The sequence below is a fragment of the Manis javanica genome, chromosome 9 (genome assembly GCF_040802235.1).
Source record: "Manis javanica isolate MJ-LG chromosome 9, MJ_LKY, whole genome shotgun sequence".
Lineage (NCBI taxonomy): Eukaryota > Metazoa > Chordata > Mammalia > Pholidota > Manidae > Manis > Manis javanica.
Window position 1 is genome coordinate 87641047 of NC_133164.1, and position 24080 is coordinate 87665126.

General features: G+C 43.0%; 1 protein-coding gene across 8 annotated transcripts in view; it reads left to right on the forward strand.

The window, feature by feature from the left end:
• The window catches only part of GREB1L (GREB1 like retinoic acid receptor coactivator), a 246383-nt gene that overhangs the window by 212965 nt on the left and 9338 nt on the right, over nucleotides 1–24080 (forward strand). For 5 of the 8 annotated variants that reach the window (XM_037017910.2, XM_037017912.2, XM_037017896.2 and 2 more), the window contains 10 exons: nucleotides 3406–3539; nucleotides 6529–6868; nucleotides 12065–12180; nucleotides 12856–13100; nucleotides 14895–15541; nucleotides 15639–15714; nucleotides 19171–19326; nucleotides 19619–19758; nucleotides 21577–21738; nucleotides 21867–22071. In XM_037017910.2, the coding sequence (XP_036873805.1) occupies nucleotides 3406–3539; nucleotides 6529–6868; nucleotides 12065–12180; nucleotides 12856–13100; nucleotides 14895–15541; nucleotides 15639–15714; nucleotides 19171–19326; nucleotides 19619–19758; nucleotides 21577–21738; nucleotides 21867–22071 (2221 nt within the window). Of the gene's footprint in view, nucleotides 1–3405; nucleotides 3540–6528; nucleotides 6869–12064; nucleotides 12181–12855; nucleotides 13101–14894; nucleotides 15542–15611; nucleotides 15715–19170; nucleotides 19327–19618; nucleotides 19759–21576; nucleotides 21739–21863; nucleotides 22072–24080 lie in introns of all 8 variants that reach the window. The other 3 variants (XM_037017933.2, XM_037017922.2, XM_037017920.2) reach the window with 3 other exon arrangements.

The window sequence follows — 24080 nt, forward strand, 5'->3', positions numbered from 1 at the left end:
CATTTTCCTTAAAAACATAGTGATCAATAAATCATTGTGATTTGTGATTCTTGGGACATATGTTTCTTTAGAGTAGTAACATTCAGGTTTTAGTAACTCTTATTTTAAAGGCTGGTCCCATTAACCTCTATGACAACATTTATAATAATCAGTTTAATGAAACATAACAGTCTGGGGAAAATACTCACTTTAATTCCTATTTTTGTAGCCCTAATTTGATCGATTATTTATTTATTTATTTTAAGGTATCGTTGATATAGTCTTATGAAAGTTTCAAATGAAAAACAATGTGGTTACTACATTCACCCATATTGGGTTTTTTTTAATTTTTTAATTTTTTTTATCATTAATCTACAATTACATGAAGAACACTATGTTTACCAGGCTCCCCCCTCACAAAGTCCCCCACCCCACCCCACTACAGTCACTGTCCATCAGCATAGCAAGATGCTGTGTAATACCACCTGTCTTCTCTGCATTCACCCATATTGTTGAGTCCCCCTCATACCCATTGAAGTCCCTGTCCATCAATGTAGTAAGATGCCACAGAGTCACTACTTGTTAAGATCAATTTTTCTTAAAACATCTAAAAAATGTGACTTCATACTGACTCCCATCAGTCACAAGCTATCAACTTAATAACCTGCCCTATAATTTTGCTAAGAAAAAGAAATAAAATGAGGACAGGTGGTTGCATTTTATCCAGCAAGTTAAAATGCTGTGTCAGGAAAAGGAGCAGGCTTGGAGTAGGATCTCATATTTTCCCAAAGAAGCGGGACCAAGGATGTGAAGGAATGTGAAGACCACGTACATATAAGAGAAAGTTTTTGCACTGACTGTACCAACAGTCCAGATAAAGATGGCAACTCAGATGAATGACTTTTTCCATCCTGAAATGACTTATTTGGCACAGCTCTCCAGAACACAGCCAAGAAACTGGACGGATGCAAGCAAATAAATAAATAAAAAGACTTCTAATCCTTGGAAATAGATGTGCTCAATCTATGTTTTAAGGCACCAGACCTCCTTATAAAAGCATATTTACTCTCAAATGAGACCCTCTTCTAGCAAGCAGGATTTACTGGTTTTGGCGGGGGGCTCCAAAAAATAAAAAGCTGCCAATTAAATAGTATTTTATTTTTATCTTATGGACCTTGTAAATCACATAATTGCTTATCTCATAGGGTTAATTTTTAGTAAGAAATTTGTAGCTTACTTCTAACAAAATGTGCAAAAACTTCTAGTATGCAATTTGAGAACACTGACTTTATTCCTGGTCCAATCTTATTTCCTCTTTTCCTTGCTTTTTCTCCCTCTCATTGCCTGATTAATTTTTATCTTACTATACATTTAAGCTGCTATATTACCTTTATGAAATGAATTGGAGAATGTTTAAAGAAAAGTGTCAGTACACAATAAATAAAAGTGAGACTAAAACACACAGGCAACATGACAGCAAGAAGAAATGACTGTGAAAAATTAATGTACAAGAGAGGCAAGAAAACAATTTTTTAAAAAAACAGATATGTGAACTTAAAAAGCTTACTTAATATTCTGGGGCTGCTTAAGTTTAAGGACAAGCAGCTTGTCATACATGTCAGGATCCTCTGAGGGGATCTTTATGTCATATCCCAAAATAGTTACTCATTTTCACAGTGGTGAACTAAGTCATCAAGAAGAGGGATAGAATAAATCCTGTGGAATCTATTCATGAAGGCAGAAAAGCATACATTCCAGTTTTTAATAAATTTTGTTTGTGAACGTATAAGCTCCTATGAATTACCACCATTAAATAATATCAGAAAGATAAGATTTTTGTAAAAGGATTTTTGAGTTTATTCATCTCCAGAGAGTTCTGTAGATGGCATGTGTGTCGGTATAGAGAGCTGTTTCTGGAGGAAGAATTCTGACCTGTGACTGTACCAGCCTAAAAATGCTATTCCTCAGAAAGTGTCTGAACAGAAGAAAAAGAAACCATCTATGTATTTACCATCTGCCTTAAGAAAGCATGTCTACATTAGCTGCATATCAAGTTTAGTTGAAATGAAAAGAAATGTTGGCTGGTGTGTCAGAGGTGATTATAGAGTTGATAACAGATTACAAAATGAAACAATTTTTCCAGCTTTTTCGAGATGTAATTGACTAATAAAATTGTAAGATATTTAAAGTATACATCGATGATTTGATATACATATACATTGTGAAAGGATTCCTTCCATCTAGTTAATTAACACTCCATCACATAACAGTAATATATATATATATATTTATATAACATAAATTATACATATATTTTTATGAGACCATTTAAGTTCTACTCTTAGCAAATCTCAGTTACACAATATAGTGTTGTCAACTATAGTTTTTACATCCATGTTTTACATTGTATCCTGAGACCTTATTCATCCTATAACTGAAAGTTTGTACCCTTATACCAGCTTTTCCCTATCTCCCCCACCACCCAGTCCTTGCCAACCACTGTTGTCTCTGCTTTTATGAGTTCGACTTTTCTTTTTTAGATTTCACGTATCTCTGTCTGGCTTATTTCCCTTAGCAAAATGCCCTCAATGTCCATCCATGTTGTTACAAATGACAGCATTTCCTTACTTGTCGTGGCTGAATGATATTCCACATCTACAAACCCCACATCTTCTTTATTTATTCATCTGTTAACAGACACTTAGGTTGTTTCCATATCCTGGCCACTGTGAATAATGCTTCAATATACATGGGAGTGCACATATCTCTTTGATATCCTGTTTGCATTTCCTTTGGATAAAAACATAGATGTGGGGTTGCTGGACCTTATGGTAGTTTTATTTTTAATTTTTTGAGGACCCTTCATACTTTTTCCATAGTGGTCACATCAGTTTACATTCCCACCAGAAGAGCAGGATGGCTCCCTTTCCTCCACATCCTCGCCACACTTTATTTCTTGTCTTGTTGATATTAGCCACTCTGACTGGTATGAAATGATATCTCATTGGGGTTTTGATTTCCATTTCCCTGATGTTTAGTGATGTTGACCATCTTTTTATGTACCTATTGGCCATCTGTGTGCCTTCTTTGGAAAAATGTCTATTCAGATCTTCTGCCCGATTTTTAATTGTATTGTCTTTTTTGCTATTGAGTTGTGTGAGTTCTTTATATATTTTGGATATTAACCCCTTATCTGATACATGATTTGCAAATATTTTCTCCCATTCAATGGATTGCCTCTTCATTTTCTTGATGGTTTCCTTTACTGTGCAGCTATTTGGTTTGATATAGTCCCACTTGTTTATTCACAAATTTTTAGAACCTTCAGAAAATAACCTGTTAGAGGGAATCCCCCTACCCTAGTTAGACAACACGAGACATATTGTATCCTGTCATCACTTGGTTTTGTTCTATGTTTTGAATCAGGATGACATGAGCTGCAAGGAGAAGCTATACTTTGGCTTGAATGAGTACAGTAAGTCTCTACAATGGGGAGTGACTAGCCCACTTCTGAGATGTGACGAGACTTTTGAAAAAATGGTGACCACGCTCTTGGAAAGGTAAATATGGACCTTCACCTTGTTCTTTTTTATTTTATTTTTTTATTATGTTATCATTAATATACAATCACATGAGCAACATTATAGTTACTAGATTCCCCCCCTTATTAAGTCCCCACCACAATACCCCGTTATAGTCACAGTCCATCAGCATAGTAAGATGCTGTAGAGTCACAACTTGTCTTCTCTGTGCTATTTTCACCTTGTTCTTTAGCTGTACTTGTGTATCTAAAATAGCCAAAAGTCTCTTGTGTAAGTGTCACAGGGTGTTTGGTGGAGCCCTGGCTGTGCAGATGAAATGTGAAGGCAGAATAAAAATAGCCTTTCCTAAGATGACCTTTTACTCACATGGTTATCTATTATCATCCAAAACCAAAGGAGGAAACGATCCAAACTGAGAAGTAGAACCCCTTCCCTGCTCTGAATCACCTCCTCAGCATGCTTCATTGCCACCCCCAGGAGACTGGAGAGGGGTTTACTGACTAAGCACCATTCCTCTGAGGTCTGGCCTCCCCCAGGGTACACTCTATATTTTTACATTTTTCACTTTTCTCCACTGTCTCCCACAAGCAAGTACTCTTAGATGACTCAGTAAAAACTGAACTTTATTATAAGAGACTGGAGAAAAGGAAGGAACGACCAGATCATTTAAGTGAGTTCAGTTTCTGGGGCCCTTTCTCTGGTCTCTGACTTGGGAGTTAAAGATCATGGCTGTTCCTCTCCTCTGCCTTCTTTTAATTCCCCAGTTCCAGGTCAAACTGTGGAAGAGTAAAGGGTTTTCCTATATTTTTCCCTCCCTGGTCTTAACTCATCATAGACTCAAAGAGGTCTTTGATTTATACATCCTAATATAAGTCCTCCCTGCGCTTCACTACAATATTCTGTCTGATCATCCAGCAATAGGGGCAGCTGGGCTCTATGTGATGGGACACATTCTAATTTTTAGTGGCTCTAGTTCTTAAAACTGGCTCCAATTGGTCACAAGTTGCCTATTTAACATCCTGCCCCATAACTTTACAAAGAAAAAAGAGAGAAGTAAAAATGAGGACAAGTGGCTGCATCCTACCAGCATGTTATAATGCTGTGTCAGAAAAAGGAGCAGGCTTGGAGTAGGATTTTATATTTTTTAAGCTGTTGGATTAGAGAAGACTTAACTGACACTGTGACATTAATCCTTCCACAGAACATGTGATCTTAGATTTCCAAAATCATCCCATGCGTCTCCCCTGTGTTTCCCACCCACCTGTTCCATCCACCAGCTTGGAACATGTCTTTCCTTCCAGTAACATCATTCAGAGTTTTATAAGTCACATTTTAACAGATGATCCCTTCAACCTCTGTTACAACTTTGGTAATACTTACAAAACTTCAATTGCAATTTAATGCAAACATAACAGATTGAGAAAATTATTCACTTCTAAATTCATATTCCTTTCAGAGTATGAAGTCTAAATGCTTGTGTATCAAAGTTACCATTTGTTCTAACTTTGGCTTTATTAAGCTTTAAATATGATGCTTACTTCCTCTGACCCAGCCCCTCCATGCTCATGACAGCTATGATTAATTGAATACTTGAAGGGACTAGCCCAGGACTGACTGAACTGAAGGATTTCTTCACTTTCCCTAATCTACTGAATCCATGCACTGTAAGAAACACGACCAGAGACCTGAGTGAAATGCAGACCCAGCTCTGTCTCTGACTGATTGGATGATCTTGGTCAAGTGACTAGATTTCTCTCAGCCCTTTAACTCATTCTCCTTCTGTGAGAAGGTGCAATGGTCACCATCCAAGGCGCCGAAGTCCTTTCTAGCTCTAAAGTAGTTCAAAACCACACTATTCATTTGATGACCCTAATTGATATTTGACCCCAGGCTTTTCTGTACAAGGCCAGTGGACCACTTGTTTCACTATAAATAGTATTATAAAGTGGGGCAAAGGTGAAACTTGCCTTGGCCTACCCACGGGCCAGGCAGCTGCATGGGCTACCAGCTGGCAACTAGAAAGAAAGTTTACAGACTCACCCTCATTTTGCCAGCACCTACTTGTGATCAGCACTTCTTCATGCCTGCAAGTGGGTCCTCTGCCCATTTGTACTCATTTTGTCAGGCGGCTTGGCTTTCTGAGGAATAGCACATAAATGAGAGATTTTATGCCTGCTCTGCAATTGTAAAAACTTCCAATATGAACCAAGTGGTCCTCCTATGTGGAAGTCCAGGTGAATTTGGAGGGGCTGGGGATGGAGGTGGGAGACCAAGGGGCATTGGGATGAGGTAGACACCCCTGCTATTTGCCAGCTGCCTTTACTGAGCAGGGCTCAGGTGGTAGCATGTCACACCACTAGGGGGTGCTATTTCTCCAGTCATCTCCAAATTTTCTCCAGCAGCAAGACACATTTTTTGCAAAGACATAGTTCCTGCTTTACTATGGGGCCAACCTCAAATTAGTAATAATAACTACTCTTTGTATTTCCGATACTATGCAGACATGATATATGAATGTCTTGGTTTTCTTTACTGTAATCTTAAGTATCAGAGAAATAACCTGACTATACCAACGTTCTAACCTAGCAAGATGTTGAGATCCAGGGACAATCCATTATGACTGTCAACTATTAACCTGGCTAGACCAGTGCTTCTAAAAACAATGTGCATACAAATCACCTGCGGGATCTTGTCAAGTTGTGAATCCTGGTTAAGCACATCTGGGATTTAGCATTTTCCACAAGGTCCTAGGTGGCACTGCTTGTCCATAGACTACACTCAGAGAAGCTCTGCCACTTGCTGTACCTATTCCAACATACTCTGACCCTCAGGCCTTGCAGGTTCAACTTTGCCTTCTGGTGAGGTGGGCTCCAAGGTCATGCTAGAGCTCTGGCCGGCCACTGATCCCTAACCCCTTCCTGCCGGGCTCGGCCTGCCTTCCTGTGGACCAGACCTTGCTGTCCCCGCGGGTGGTGCCCGAGTGCTAGCTCCCTGTGTTCTGTTGAAGGTACCCCAGACTGCACAGCATGGTCGTCCGCTGCTACCTTCTCGTCCAGCAGTACTCAGAGGCTCTCATGGCTCTCACCGCCGTGGCGTCACTCCGAGACCACAGCACACCGGAAACACTCAGCATTATGGACGACCTCATCAGCTCCCCAGGAAAAAACAAAAGTGGGAAGGGACACATGCTCATTATCAGGGTGCCCTCCGTGCAGCTGGCGATGTTAGCCAAGGAGCGTCTGCAGGAGGTGCGCGACAAGCTGGGGCTACAGTACCGCTTTGAGATCATCCTTGGGAACCCTGCCTCTGAACTCAGTGTTGCAACTCACTTTGTGGCACGATTAAAGGTTAGCAATGGATGGACATTTTTCCTTTAAAATACCACTTGTTTCTGTTTTCTAGGAATCCCACACAGGGGTCTCAGAGGCCAGAGTTTCATAGTTTTGTACATATTTTGATCTTTTTTTCATGACAGGATTAAGGCTAAGCTAAGGGCCATGTTCACTTTCCTAATTGGAGCCAGTTTATTAAGATTCTGTCAAGGTCCCTTTTTAGCGTGTGCATGCAGTTGGGCTTCCATGCTCTCCAATGGCAGGTACAAAAATGAGATGACCCAATTTGACCCCATGTTTATTGATTCGTTCAACATACATCTAGGCCATCTGTTTTCTCAGAAAAGGTAAGTTGCTCTCAGACTTCTGCAGGTACACCTTTCAGTATCATCAATTCACTAATTCTTTTTTGTCCACCCAGCCTCTCTCAGCTCATGTCTAGAGTCGGTAAAGTATTCTGTTTTATCTTCAGTATTCATTTAGAACTGTTCGCTGCCCTCCTGCATGTGAAGTCTTCAACAGTTTGTTGTTTCTTTGAACTTGCTTTAACCCGCAGTCCCAAGGCTTGGGCTGGACTGAGACTTATCCAAGCATCCCGCAGAGGGATTCTGTGCATGAGCAAGCCCACTCCCTCTGCACGGCCAGGGACTGACTGCTTTTCCTAAATCCCTCCTGTTAGGCATGTTGAGGGGTAGATTAGAATCCCTAAATCAGGTAACCTATCTGTCCACTTTATGCCCTAATCAGGTTTTTCTGGGGCCATTAGAAAGCATTTAATAAAATACTTGCATACACAAAGGTATGGTTCTGAGCTGGGTACTGGATGTGTGAGTTAGGCCTCCATGGTATCTGCACCCTGGATACTAAATACTGAGCTTAATTAGGTTAAGAAAAATCTAGTTTGGCACAAATTTTATGAAAAGAAAGCACATAGTCTTGCAGGATTTGCATTTTCACCCTAGGCTGCAGTTTCCCATCTGCAAAACAAGAGAGTTGGACTGTATGGCCTCTAAGTGCTCTAATTTGGGGACTATAATTGAGTGTTCATAAAGCATTTTGCAAATGTAAACCTTTTTGTTGCATTCTATTAGCTAACTTAAATTGAATAATCTAAAAGTCAAACAAAATATCTTGTATTTGCTTGATAAACAAATGAAATAAATACATGTCTAAAAATAGATACTCTTATATTTAAGGGAATTGTAACATTTATATTTCATATATAGATATAATGTTCACAATTTTACACTATAGTCATAGACTACAATACACTGTAATTCCCAGGATGCCTAACAAATAAGAGCCCTGAAGCTCTTCTTAGAGTGCAAATCACTGAGACATAGGTCTTGAGACAATTTGAATGCCAACGAGGAATCTGAAAAGGTAAATGAGCAGTACCGCTCTGTGAAGTCTCACACACCTATTGCAAGAAAGCGGTTTAAAGATGTGAGGCTGCAGGTCTTCTCTGAGTTTCCATTGACAGTGGTCAAGTATAGCTACTTACAGAGTCTTAGGTCATTTATTCAGAGCCTTCAGAAGTGCCAATCACTAAGTCAGTATACATCAGCAGGTCCAAAATAATTTGCCTTTCTGGGCCATAGTTTGAGAACCACAGTCAAGACCTGAGTTTCTTTTTTTATTATTATTTAAGTATCATTGATAGACAATCTTATGAAGGTTTCACATGAACATTTCAACATTCACCCATATTATCAAGAACTAACCCCCGCCTTGCAGTCACTGTCCATCAGTGTAAGTCACTGTCCATCACTGTCCATAGCGTAAGATGCTATAGTCATTACTTGCCTTCTGCGTGCTGTACTGCCTTCCATGAAACCTACCTATATTGTGATTGCTAATTATAGTGCCCCTTAATCCCTTTCGCCCTCCCTCCCCACTCACCTTCCCCACCCCTTCCCTTTGGTAACCTCTAGTCCCTTCTTGAAGTCTGAGTCTGCTGCTGTTTTGTTCCTTCAATTTTGCTTTGTTGTTATACTCCACATATGAGTGAAATCATTTGGTACTTGTCTTTCTCCGCTTGGTTTATTTCACTGCGCATAATACCCTCTAGCTCCATCCATGTTGTTGCAAATGGTAAGATTTGTTTTCTTCTTATGGCTGAATAATATTCCATTGTGTATATGTACCACATCTTCTTTATCCATTCATCTACTGATGGACACTTAGGTTGCTTCCATATCTCGGTTATTGTAAACAGTGCTGCAATAAACATAGGGGTGGAGATGTCTTTTTGAATCAGGCATCTTGTTTTCTTAGGGTAAATTCCTAAGAGTGGAATTCCTGGGTGAAATGGTATTTCTATTTTTAGTTTTTTGAGGAACCTCCATATTGCTTTCCACAATGGCTGAACTAATTTACATTCCCACCAACAGTGTAGGAGGGTTCCCCTTTCTCTGCATCCTCACCAGCATTTGTTTTCTCTTGTCTTTTGGAAGTTGGCCAGCCTATCTGATGTGAGGTGATATCTCATTATGGTTTTAATTTGCACTCCCTGGTAATTAGTGATGTGCCTGTTGGCCATCTGAATTTCTTCTTTGAAGAAGTGTCTTTTCAGATCCTCTGCCCATTTTTTAATTGTTTTATTTGTTTTCTGGGTGTTGAGGTGTGTGAGTTCATTATATATTTGGGGTATTAACCCCTTATCAGATAAATTGTTCATGAATATATTTTCCCATATTATAGGATGACTTTTTGTTCTGCTGTTGGTGTCCTTTGCTGTACAGAAGCTTTTTAGTTTGATGCAGTACCATTTGTTCATTTTTTATTTTGTTTCCCTTGCCCAAGGACATGTGTTCAGGAAAATGTTGCTCATATTTATACTGAAGAGATTTTTGCCCATGTTTTCTTCTATGAGTTTTACGGTTTCATGACTTACATTCAGGCAAGAACTGAGGTTCTTAATCTGGCTGCTAGCACATCAGAATCACCTGGGGCCTTTAGAGAGTGATTGGTCTACATAGTCACTCTTCTGAGAGTGTGTCATGTGAAGGAGGTCTCAAGTAATTGCCTCTCAAAACAGTTATATCTCAATTTGACTAGCTTCCAGGCACCAGCCCACAGAAGAGATTTCCATGTTCTCAAATTCACTGGATCGCATCAGTCCATCCTGTTTCTACTCTTTTTGTGCAGAAGTGAATATATGAAATCCCATTTAAATGTTCACATTCTAAGCAAGACTGACACTTGCCGGGTGGTTGCTGCTTCACCTGTTTATTTCTAAGTTGCCAACCTCCTTTACCACTGTCAGGATGGCATGCATGTGTCTTTTATCAATAGTCTTGGATAAAATGCCACATTTCTTCTTCCATTAGATGGTCTGATTCTTGTGCTTCCCTCTAATTATCTTGTCATGTGTTGTGGTTAACTTGTGAGTGACTGCAGGACTTTGGAAGGATACAAGGTTTTATTCTAAATAAATTCGTTCCTCCAGAAAGCCTGGGAAGCTCTCATTAGATTCCCTTGGCCTTGAGCCCCATATTTACCTTGAACTCGATGCTTACCCAGTCTTTTGTGTTGTTTTAAATGACTCTGCAGGGAAATCATCCTGAGGACGTGATCAGTCCATCTGAGAAATGCAGCCATCATTCATCAGAAGCAGCAGTGTGACAAAAAAGCATTTTATAGTGACTCAGCTAGCTGTGATTGGTCAAGAGTAAAAATTAGATTTGTTTAACATTCTTTTGAAAACCTTGTCGAGTAAAGCATATTATCTATTATCCTATCATTATAGCCTGACCTCATTATTCCTTGACCTCATGGTCAAGGAACCATGACCTGTGGCTGCTTTCTGGAAGATGAAGTATTTTCAGGGAAAACCCCAGTGTCAGTCAGGGTCATCATGAGTCCAAGATGAAGGCTATAAGTAAAATGATTCCTATTTCTAGAATTGTTTGCTTTAAATTAGAGAGAATGCTATGGTTCACTTTGACATGAAAATGTATTGAAAACTGAATTTTTGTGTAAAGCTTTCTTCTAATATTTAAAAAATCTTTTTGAAATATTGACTTCCTGAGACCTGAAAAGTCTCTCAAACTTGTAAACAGCTACGTAGATCCACAATTTTCCCTTCGTATGCAAAAAGATTTAATATGATAAAAGATTGGGCAACAAGGTTAAGATTCTTCTAGATTTACAAATTATATACATTTTCTTTTAATATTGTGGGTATATTTATTTCTAAAGACTCTTTTTTTAAACATCAACAAATAATTAATCAAACCCTGTTATAGTCTTACCTGTTAGATTTCTTTTTACCCCATTTTGTGTTTAGCAAAGGAAGTGCCAGTCTATTTTAAAATAAAATTGTATGCATTACTTAGCACCTCACTTCTTAGTCATTCTTCCTTCCCTAAGGCATTTTTCAGAAACATCTCTCTATTTCTTACAGTAACTCCTGCTAGAAAGCTGACATAAAGCATAGTTAGATGCTGCACACTTTATTAAAACGAAGTAGAAACCACCATATGTATTTAAGAAGGTCTGTTTTCTTTCTGTTCTAAAATAGAAAAATCTATAAGATCTTACTTTTGAATATCTTTCAAATTAGTCGGATTTTCATGTTTTCAAGGTTGGCATTCCATTTATTAAAGATATACATATGTACATATGTGTTAATATACATGAGAAGTTGGCACTTAATAGATTTTTTGTGAAACCGTTAGCTAATTGCCTTATTCTTTTCAGTGATGGGCAGCTTTTTGTTGTTGTTGATCCAGACTTGATTATACTGTTAGCTTCATGATTTTCTTGGTGAAAACACGTTCCCATGAGTTTTGTTGAGATTCTTTTATTAGTAAGTAATTCACAACCAAAACTAACATTTTTAGTCAGTCAGTTTCAAGAGTTGTCCATTATATGAAGAAAAGTATATTTAAAAGCCTAAGTCAGGTAATTGAACCAAGATTTCCATGAGGTTTGCATTGCTGCAGGATATTTCACGTGTGTTTCCTTGGCCTGTGTGGCTAATGCATGGTGTATACCAAGATCTCCTGTTTTATCCTATCAAGATAAAATTAAACTCCACATTCTTCTAGAGTACTTTGTTATGCTTTTTAGTAGCAGTATATAGACACTCTTACTAGACGTCATTTGGAAGCACAAATATATGTAAAATCTGAACCTAAAAACGTTTAAGGAGGTGAAAACTTAAATAAGGGGTTTTAATTTTAGCATGTGGGTCCTTTTCTTCAGACCTGGAGAGGAAGTGAACCAGAAGAGTGGATCCCTCGGACATACCAAGATTTAGAAGGTCTGCCTTGTATTGTGATATTAACTGGCAAAGATCCTCTTGGAGAGACCTTTCCCAGGTAAGATGTGAATGATTAGTTCTCATTTTTCATTAGTTTCCCAGCTGAGCTGATGGCTAAAACTTGACTGACACTTAACCATTTCACTCATTCGGCAAGTGGGAAGAGAATTGTTTTCTCAGGGACATAAGAAATACAGCCTTCCTTCATTCTTTCTTTTGACTTTCCAGAGGTCACCTAGCAGGTTTGGGAATGGAAGAAAGCTAGAGCTGAGAAGTGTTTATGCATCAAAGCAGGGTAGCCAGAGAGCCAGAGAGGAAAAGCATCTGCCCCAAACCAGTATTTTTTTTTTTTGCATGAAGTGTCTCAATCTGCTATTACAACCCCTCAAGGATCCAGGGCCCACAGACTAAAGGCCACAGCAACAATAATAGCAGGAACTGAATGCCTACTGAGTGTCAGGCATCACTGTGAAGGCCTTATTTGTGACATGCCATTCATTCCCTACAATGACTGTATGAACCAGGCACTGTTATTCTATTTTATAGTTGGAGAAAATGAAGGAACAGTTCGAGGTCATACAGCTAGGAGATGGCAGAGCTGAGGTTTAAATCAAGGGCTACCTGGCACTGAAACCCATGATTTAACTGCTTGATACATCAGCTACCCAGGCATATGTGAACACTGTGTGCACAGCCAGATGCACTTGCCACAAACGTCATTACTTTTGTGCAGGTCCTTGAAGTACTGTGACCTCCGGTTAATTGATTCAAGCTATTTAACACGTACGGCCTTGGAGCAGGAGGTGGGTCTGGCGTGCTGCTATGTCTCAAAAGAGGTCATCCGGGGTCCCACTGTTGCCCTGGACCTCAGCGGGAAGGAGCAGGAGAGAGCTACTGTCAGTGAGAACGACTCTGAGGAGCTGCTGATCGACCTGGAAAGGCCCCACAGCAACAGCAGCGCTGTCACAGGCACCTCAGGTCAGTACTTTCTCTCTCTAGGTATGAGGGGCAGCAGAGAGGAGGTGGGGAGGCGTATGGAAGACAGAGCATTGCTGACACCCCTCAAGGCTATCACAGGAGCCTCTGGTGACTCAGGCATCTTTTCCAGAGCTCAGGTCCTTGGGATAGAGATTTGGAAAACATTACTGTTAAACAGCCACAAAATCCTTGTCTGGGTAAACCTTTAATGAAGAGCTTGTATATAAGCTAAATACAGTAAGTTTTATCAACCCCAGCCCATACTATTTTCCCTGGTCCTTCCTACCCTTAGTCATTGCATGAATATTATGCATCTGATGTTTGCCCAAAGGCCCTCTTTTCCTTCCAGATCCTGAAGCTGTAAGTTTGTGCTAATTGGCTTAGTACCAGGCACATAGTGTGTGTGAACGAGTGAGTGAATGATTTTGATAAGTTCTTAATGGCAAGTGTTTGTGCACTGGGGCCACTGAAAGATTGTGGGGCTGTACCCTGCAGCCCACCAGCCCCACTCCTGTGGCACTGCTGTAGGGCCTGTGGCAGTGCCTAGCATGGATTTGCTTCTGGTAAATTGTATTACAGCAAATGTAGCACTATTTCAAAATCTTTCTGATTATGAAAGTAATAAAGCTTAATATATAAAACTTGGAGAATGTAACAAAGGATAGAGACGAGATTAAAAATTAAGACATGTTCTTGGCCTTTCTCTGAGTAACTCATGCAACAGTTTGCCTTCTGCGTGTAGTCTCCCTCCCTGACCTGCAGACTGTACCCACACCACTGAGCACACAGTCCCCAGCGTGGGCTGACTGAGGGGCCTGGGGAGGCTCATTGCCCCAAGTGGGCAGGCCCTGAGAGTCAGGGCCTCCAGAGGAGAGGCAGGCCCTCAGACCAAATGGAAGGACACAGAAGCCAGATTGGGTGTAGAGACTTGGTTTCCATAACCTCCAGTTACTGGCTGTTCATCTTGGCCCTCCCAAGGCTGGCATCTGGCCTCATGCCTGGGAAGCACGTCTGAACCAGAGAAGGCCTTCAGTCCTGAATGTAATGAGCTTTTGGTCTGTCCTAAAACCAGAGTGGCTGACCTATTAGGAGAGAAAGCATATTTCAAGTGAGTTGGCCAAATGCGAGGGGATCTCTGGGTGAGAGCCTTCCTTACTGGGGTAGATTATATCTTTCCATTCCCCTTGGCCCAGCGACATTCCCCACGCTGGTCTGGGCATCCATGGACGTGGCTACAACTGGGGGCGCTTATCCACAACAGAAGTGTGAGGCCCTGGGAGCAGGACTTGCATGTGCAGCCTGCGTTGGTTAGGGTCCTGGAATGAATGAATGATTCAGACAGCACATCCAAATGAGGTAACTGAGGAGAGTTTAATAAAGGACCGCTTATAAATAAGTGGGCAGGATTTGGAGAAGGAGCAGGTGGTATAGCTAACCCCAGGGCACCAGGCCCCCATAGGCCTTCAGAGGCCGGGGCGAGCGGCTGTCGGGCCCAGAGAAGCTGGGTGACACACGCACGGGCCTCACACAGGAGGGAGCCCACCCTGGTGACCATGCAGGGGGGCCCAGGAGTCATTAACTGATTTCCTGCGGTGTCTCCCTGCCAGGAGCCGGGGAAGCGGCCAGCGGCCTGGGAGAGGCGCGGGGAGCAGGGGAGCTCGCCCGCGCAGGGTCCCTGCAGCTACTGCGCATGGAGCCCCGCGCCGCCGCCTTCCCGGCCCTGCGCCTCCGCGGGAGTGCCGCTTAGCGTCGTAACAGGGTGGGATTAGGGTGGGCTCTGACCTCCTCTTTCAGGCTCCCTCATGGAAAACGGGGTGAGCTCCTCCAGCGCGGCCGACAAGTCCCAGAAGCAGTCGGTGTCCCTCAGCTTCCAGAGCCCGGCCAACAGCGTGGGGCTGGATGAAGGGGTCTCGGCGGGCATAGCGGGAGCTGGAGAGCCGCTGAAGCAGGAGTGTGACTCGCTGGGCCCCCAGATGGCGAGCAGCACCACCTCCAAGCCTTCGTCGTCGTCCTTGGGCCCCCGGGCCCTCCCGTGGCCAGCACCGCCCGCCCCAGGCTGCAGGGAACTGCACGCCGCCCTGCCCCCAGTAGTGATCTTATCCAAGGCGGCCTACAGCCTCCTGGGCAACCAGAGGGGAGGCAAGCTGCCGGCCTCCGCCTCCCTGCTGCCGCACGCCGACGTGGCCTGGGCCAGCTCGCTGCGGCCGCTACTGCACAAGGACATGAGCAGCGAGGAGCTGTCCCTCTACTACCGGCAGTGGACCACGGCCCGGCAGCACCATGCCGACCACAGCCACCAGCCCGGCCCCTCCAGCGCCCGGGCCTGCCACCCGCGGCGGCTGCTGCTGACCGGGCCCCCCCAGGTAGGGAGCCTCTGGGGGTGGGGCGGCGACCCCGAGCGTCTAGGACCTCACGGCCTCTCAGGAGGAGACAGAGCCCAGGTGTGAAATCTCTTTTCTCTTTTCCTTCCCTCTCCCCCACCCCCTTCCCAATTAAACATATCTCCTTCAGGTGGGAAAGACCGGCTCCTATTTACAGTTCCTTAGGATCCTCTTCCGCATGCTCATCCGGCTCCTGGAGGTGGACGTGTACGACGAGGACGAGATCAACACTGGTCAGTTCCCACCGGGGGACAGGGCAGGCAGAGCACTTAGCAGCAAACCCGGGCTTCTCTGCCTTCTGGGATTTGCATGCCACCTACCCACGCAGGTTATGGTGGGACTGAAGGTAATGTGCCCAGGAAGTGGTTGTCAGTAAGCCGACCAGTTTCCAGGTCCCTGAGGTCAGGGATGGAGACTTTTGCACCCTCACTCCCACCAACCAAGGCCCAGCCAGACGCTGGCCAGAGTCATACCTGTCAGGTGGCTCAACTGCTGAGCTGGCTGAACCGTTCTGGTTTAAAATTCAATTGTGTGAATGGATAAAGAAGATATGTGTATATATATATATATATATATACGTATATATATATATATATATACACACACACACACAATGGAATATTATTTGTTACGGAAAACTGGAAAACCTGGACTAGATCACTGATGGAAGAACCAGGCGGCACTCGAGGTCTTGGATGGTGAAGGTTTATTTTACACCAGCAGGCTCAGAGGAGAGTGATCTCCAAAGATCTGAGCCCTGAGTTCAGCAGGGCCATGCCTTTTATACATTTACTACAAAGCTATAGGGGGAGTCAGCACCCAGAAACTGTTGCAGTAGGAGTATTAGGTCACTATAGGTGTATTCAGGATGCTAGTTATATTTTACTCTATTTCTGCAAAGATTACCCAGATACCATATTATAAACTAATGGGCTTCCATGACTATGATTAACAAGCTGTTCCGTACCACTGAGTCCCAGTGGTGGTGGTAGTGGTGGTGGTGGGGAATACATTGTTACATTGTTTTAATCTCAAGCACCCAAGCACTTTGTGATTCCTTTATATTCTTGAAGCCTTAATAGAAATTTTGTCTCCTTGGCTTCCTTGGCTTCCTACCAAACCCAGAGAGGGGGAGGGATTTGAGAACTTTCTGAATATTTCCTCATCAATTCAGCCATAAAAAAGAAAGAAATCTGCCATTTGCGACAACATGGATAGACCTAGTATTATGCTAAGTGAAATAAGCCAGATAGAGAAAAACAAATACTATATGATACACTTATTTGTGGAATCTAAAAACAAAACAAAGTGAACAAAACTGCAGTAGACTCATAGACACTGAGAAGTGACTGGTGGTTATTGGGGAGGGGTTGGGTGGTAGGATGTGGAGGGGGAGGGCGATAAAGAGGCACAAAAATTCTCAATCATAATATAAATTGGTTACAGGATGGTAGTACAGCATGGAGAATATAGCCAAAGATTCTATAATATCTTTCTTTGTTGACAGGTAGTAACCCACAGATAGTAGGGGTGAAGATTTAATGATATGGGTAACTGTTGAACCACTGTTGTATACTTGAAACTAATGTAAGATTGTGTATCAACTATACTTCAATAAAAAACATATCTATAGAGAGATCAGCATTTTAGATACAAGAAGAAATGCTGCAATAATTAATGAAATAAAAGTAAATTATTTGAAGTATTCCTAGAAAAAAAATTTCAATTGTGGTGCTTTGCCTACTTACCAGTCCAGGGCACATTGTACATTCGGGATACTAGGCATTTGCTGGTTAGAGTACATCTTTTACTGTAGCTGCAGGCCCCAGGTGAAGGTCTATGGACTGCGGTAATGAAATGAAAACTTGTACATGCAGACTAGAACCCTGGCACCATAAACAAACCCCTCACGTTTGCAGGAAGATGCAGGGGCTAGTGCCAGACGAGGCTGTCAGGCTGGTTTTCAGAAAGACCATCTCTATCCCTCCTCCTCCCATCTCAGCCCTTCCCGAACAGCTGTCACCCATGGGACATCCCACCCCACTCTGCAGACTGCCCAGCAGGGCCCCCAAGCAGGCATGAGCAGGCACCCGCCAGCATGAGCTCTGTGGCTACAGACAAGGTGCCTCGAGACTATGGCATCACATCTCAGAACAGCTGTCTCTGTGCCTGAGGAGATCGGTGGTGGGGGACAGTAAAGGAAATCAGGAGGAGTTCTTCCAGGCCCCTCCCAGATGAGTCCAGGAAAGGACAGGCATGGTGCCTTCTGTCAGATTAGCCCTTTTGCAGATCTCACCTCACTGGCTCTTCCTAAATTGCTGGACCTGTTCTGTGACAGGCCAAGAGACTAGTTTAGCCCAAATCAAGAACAGGTAAAAATCGGCCATATTTAATCATTTTATTATCACTTTGGCTCTGTTTCCATTCCTTGCCAATTCATATCCACAATTCGAGATGTACACACAAACTCCATCTTCCCATTCACGTGTCTTTGTGTCCGCAGCTGAGCTGCACCAGACCCTCAGGCCCTCTGCAGAGGGGACAGGAGCTCCAGGTTGGCCTCGAAACACACCGGGCCACCTGCAGGGGGCAAAGGCAGAGCCAAGCAGACAAGGAGCAAGGGACCTTCATGCTGCACCTTTCCCACAAAGCCCCTTGGCGCCAGGAGAATGATTCCTTTAAGATTCTCCTCAGCCCCACCGCTGTGCTCTTGGGTCGTAATCTGTCCGTGAGCTGTGAGAGTCTCCCACCATAGGCATGACAGGCAGGCCGGCCTTTGCAGTAGGCAACACTGTTACTTTGGCTCTACCCCTTTGCCCTCATTTTAGCACGGGTGAATGTAATGGTGCTCTGGAGAAGCACAATGACACCTTTTTTAAAAACAAGCATTAGGTTTTAAATAAAATGCAAACTACAGTTAAGGCATATATAAATAAAAATATTGTGTTAAAAAGATAATAGCTCTACTTCTTGTCTTTTGGGGTTTTTTAAAGTTTTTCTTCCTTTCTCCCTTTTGAAAGATGCTGTAAGCTTTTGTATTGCATGAATTTTAATAACAATAAATATCATCTATTTCACACCTTTCATGTGCCTGCCACTGTCTGAGCACTTGAAACTTACCATCTGGAATTCTTACAACAGTCAGGGGAGCCTGAGGGGTATGGACAGCGCCTGCAGGCGTTGGGTAGTAACAGTCAGTCTGGAGAGCCGAGTCTCCTAGCTCCCCACCATGCCTGTGTATCTGAACTACTGCCTAAGGAGCTTGAAGCACCACGACACATGCCTTGGTAACAAAGGAGAGCATGGCATGTAGCCTAGGCACAGGGGTTTTTACAAGCTCCCCAGGTGATTCTAATATGCAGCAGCTATTGGGAATCTTGCTCATGCCTCCCTAAAATATCTCAGTTATCAGTATCTTAAAACCCTACAACTGAAACTCTAAGATAGAATTCAGATCATCCTAAACAAGTTTTTGAGGCAGTTTTTGGGGCTGAGGTAGGAGACTAACAGGTCTCACAGCTGTGGGAGGGTGTGGGCTCAGTGTGGAGAGGTAAGACTGGAAGCCAGTGAGGGCAGCATCCCTCCCAGCATGGGTCTTTATGTTTTGTAAGACCTTCGATCCCTGACATGGGAGGGAAGCCAGGAGGCTGGTCAACCTGTCTGCTCTGTGCACTTTCTTCTCACCCCAGACCACAGCGGAAGCGGTGAAGTGAGCCAATCAGAGGGAGAGCCCTGGCCTGACATCGAGAGCTTCAGTAAAGTGCCTTTTGACGTCAGTGTGCATGATCCCAAGTACAGTTTGATGAGCCTGGTATATACTGAGAAGCTGGCAGGGGTCAAGCAAGGTCAGTGCAAGGGGAGCCAGGCTTATCTCCTCTGAAGGTCAAGGGAACCTAAATCAGGGCAGGACACCTGGGCAGTTTGAGCTTTGAGAGCAGCTTAAGTGATTCTCCTCTCTGCTTTTCCCTGGTCTTCTCTCACATATGTGCATACCACCTTCTAGTTTTCATACCTGCCTCCTCAGGCATAAATTATGGAATCCTTGGAACAGCGCTTTTGGGGAGTAGGGGACTTTATACCCGGTGGGTAGGGGCTTCATGCACATCATAGAAATGTTTTTTGCCCCTTTATACACAGAAGCAATAAAGGAACTCAGAGTCGAGGAGCCCAGGAAGCGAGACACCACATCCATGGTGCTGACCAAGCACGCGGCCTACAACACCTTCCACCACTGCGAGCAGTGCCGCCCTTACATGGACTTCGCCTCTGCCTCTCAGGTGTGGCCCCTTTGCTCCCGCCTTTGCCATCCAGCGTGGATTTTGTATAAGGGATGAAAAATAGGCTTCCAGTTGCAGGCTCTAAACGAAGGATAGCTTATTTATGAGATGGACCCACTCAACTGTGAGCAAAATGCATGAAGCAGTGGATAAAATTACTTCGGGCTTATTAAGGTTGTGGGCGGCAAGGAGGCAGAGGAGGCAAAGAAACTGAGTTTTAGTGTCTTAAGTCACTTCATGGAAATGGTTACGTGTGTTTAGGTTAGAGGGTGGCTGGGATGTTTATCTGTGCTACTTACTATGGTACAATTGGTGAAAGGGACTTTGCCCCCTTTGGGTTGTTGATCAAAGTGGTTGTTGTCTGACAAATCCTTGGAACCGTGAAAAAGTCTGTTGAATTGCTTGGACCTAGTCATATGCCTACTCCAGAATGGGATGGTTTTGGCCACGAGGCATACAGAAGAGTCAGTATTTGCTCTCTTATTTAGAGAGAACAGAAGACGAGCCAAAACCCCATAGTATTTGGCTCCTTTTTCACCAGAGCATCTTTAAGCACAAAAGATGGGAAAGGCAGCAAATGATAGTATCCAGTGCCTATTTGGGAAATAAATTCCTATTGCTTTCCCAACTTTAGCTTCTTGATTTTTATTCCTTGGCTCTAAATACCTAGAACAACTCTTCCTTCCTGTAGGATATGCCGATTGGACTTGCCTAAACTTGCTTCTACTCTTCAGGACCAGGTCTTTACCCTTTTCCCAGAAGGTAGTAGATGGCATATACTGAAAAACTGGACTGGCCATTCTGCCCTTCTAATACAAGTTACCTTTTTATAGCCCATTTGTTTTCTTGGAGTTATTGAAAACTTTTAATGGGGTAGTTTGAAATCAGCTCACAATGCTTTGTTGAATATTCAAGTTCCCTGCTCTATAAATCATAGGTTTTTAAAAAACTTATTTAAAATCCTCTATATAATATGTTTCTATGTGATTACAGTACTAAGAAGTATTTTCCCACACCTGTGAAGCAGAGTGAACTAGAATTCAAGGGAAGAATAACCTACTATTTTTCTATGAAATGTAATATCTAGGTTAAAACTCTTGGGACACCTACCTAGATTCTAGTTGTTGCTGAAAAGTGATGCTATCCTTCCATTAAGCCAAATACTTGTCTGGGCTGTAAAGCATGTAAAGACTTTTACATAATTATTCTCTGAGCTGCTATTACTGAGAGAGCAGGTAAACTTCCCAGCAATTTTAAAAATAGGTTAGATTTTTATTTGGCCTTGCTGAATCAAATGGTCTCTGCTAGAAGCCAGAGTTCTAGGCTGATTGTTCAAACCTCTTTTAATTTCTACTGTAGCCAGGAAAGATGGGGCCACAAAGGCATTTTAATGATGTCAGTCTTAATATTTTACTTAGAAAACTGATACTCAGTTCTTTTGGCCTGACCCACATAGAACAGAGGTGTTTTCCCCTGTAACTGGGCACCTTTGGGAATGTTTTCATAGCGGGACAGCCCGTACTTTGAGGTTATATTTAACCTCTCCATGAGATTGAGCAGTAGTGGGGATGCAAAGACAGTGCCACATAGTAGATGCTTCTCCCGCCCATGGAGAGGCTGAGTGGGGGCAAGATGCTTGTCTCTCGTGTCAGTAGCAGCTACTAGAAGATGAAGTGTCTGCCTTTCCAATGCTTTCAACGTTGCACACACAGCTAGGTCAAGCTCAGGTTAGTTTGCCTCTCTTAATGACCTTAATAAATGGCCTGGGATTTTGCAAACTGTGAGCTTACACTCCTCCCTTCTCCTTTGCAAATGTAGATGTCTGACTCCACCCTTCATGCCTTCACGTTCTCCTCCTCCATGCTGGGTGAAGAGGTGCAACTCTATTTCATCATTCCTAAATCCAAAGAGAGTCATTTTGTCTTCAGCAAGCAGGGCAAACACCTGGAGAGCATGCGGCTGCCCCTGGTTTCAGACAAGGTGGGTGACAATATCTGGGCACAAGACTGACAGGACATGGGGACTAGATCAGGTTCTGTAAGTATCTTAAATCTAAGGGCCTTAAATTTCCCTTTTTGGTCTCTGGTTCTTTTTTGCCCTTTTAGCAGAATTTGAATGCAGTCAAGAGCCCTATATTCACTCCTTCCAGTGGTCGCCATGAGCATGGACTCCTAAACCTTTTTCACGCCATGGAGGGCATCAGCCACCTGCATCTTCTGGTGGTCAAAGAATATGAGATGCCGCTGTACCGCAAGTACTGGCCCAACCACATCATGCTGGTGCTCCCCGGCATGTTCAATAATGCAGGCGTGGGTAAGGGGCCCCCTGGGACGGGCAGAAGGGCTGAAAGATAAACCCAGCCCCATTCCCCAGCCAGAAACTTTGAGAGGCTCCCTGGAAAGTGTCCTGCCCTCCTGACTCCTCTTAAAATCTGCTTTCTTTTTCCTTCATGTGCCATTTTGCGTAAGTTTTAATATCTGAAGACTAGTAATTCAAGGAATTACTTGTGTACTTGAGAGCCCTGGGAAGGGCTGGGCTGGGCTGGGCATGCTGGCAGCAGGACTGTAACGGGTTAGCTGTTCACGTTGGTCTGGAGGGGTCCCTGAGTCATTGCTAATCATTCTAAAGGCACATGACAAGTTCTAGAGGGATCTGTACCAGCGAGGTTGGCAGTCAATCTTAGAAGTGCCTGGAAGAAGTCGTTCCTGCTTCTCTCCATGGGGCTTAAGAGCAATGGGCTGACTCTCGAAGGGGTCAGGCACAGGGTGGTTGAGTGTCTCGTGGCGCTGTGGGAAGCACTGGAGAGGTCTGGACTGCCTTCGTTTCCCTGACTCAGGCAGGAAACCACCAACTGGACCCAGGGCTTGAGAGCTGTACTGCCTGCTCACTTCTTGCATGGTAGTTCTTAATCATTTTCCCACCAGCTCCTGTGGGTTTCTGACTCAGTGCAGATTCTGAGGCTCAAGAGCTGCTGACACTTTAGACGGACGTTAGAATGCCTGGCCCAGAGCTGGGGCGAGGCAGATGATCCCTGAGTAGTTTCTCTCCACTTGCAGGGCCCTTTTCTCCCAAGTCTCTCACTTGCCTTCTTTCCCACTCAGCTCATCTCTCTGCCTTTCTGTCCACTTCTCTCCTTCCTTCGTAGGTCTCCAACTCTGTTCTCCCTTCAACTCCTTCTCATGTCCTTGAACCTTAAGCCTTAAAGTGGGATTAAAATATTTTTAAAACTGGTTTATCATTTTGAATGCAATTTTATGTTCCCCGTTTATCACTTTATATTAAGCAAAGTAAGACTTTTACATATTTCTGATCCTTTGTCCTCCCCAAATCACATATCCCCAAACTAACAAATCTATGTGAACTTCCAATTACCCTTTTCTGTGCTTTACTGACCTTCAGATGAAGATCTTTTATCTCAGATCTGACTGATGTTGTTTAGTGCCAGTTTTACCATTTTTGCAATAATTTGGGGAGAATCCATATATGCAAATAAATGCAAATTAAATTTTTTACTTATAAAAAAACTACATAAAACTTACCATCTTAGCCATTTAAATATACAGTTCAGTAGTGTTCAGTACATTCACATTGTTATGAACCCAATCTCCAGAACTCTCATCTCACAAAACTGAAGCTTAATACCATTAAAGACTAACCCCCCACCTCCACTTCCCCCTACAACCACCATTCTACTTTGTCTTTGTGAATTTGACTTCTCTAGGGAATCAGACAATATCCTTTTGTGTCTGGCTTATTTAACTCAGATGTCCTCCAGGTTCATCCATGCTGTGCATGTATCAGAATTTCCTTCCTTTTTAAGGCTGAATAATACACACATACACATATATACATAGACCATGTCTTCTTTATCCATTCATCCATTGATAGATACTTGAGCTGATGTCCACCTTCTGGCTATTCTGAGTAATGCTGCTATGAACATGGCTGTACAAGTATCTCGTGAAGACCCTGCTTTCACTTGTTTTGGGTACATGCCCAGAATTGCTCAATCATATAGTAATTCTATTTTTAATATTTGAGGAATTCAGTTTTCCTTAATGGCTGTACCATTTTACATTCCTAACAGTGCAAAATGGTCCCAGTTTCTCCACATCCTCACCAACACTTGTTTTCTGGGTGTATTTTGTTTTAATCTTTGTTTTAGTAATAGCCATCTTAATTAATGTAAGGTGACATCTTACTGTGATTTGATTTGCATTTTCCTAATGACTAGTGATGTTGAACATCTTTTCATGTGTATCTTTGCCATTTGTACATCTTCTATGGAGAATCTATTCAACTCCTTTGCCTATTTTACAATC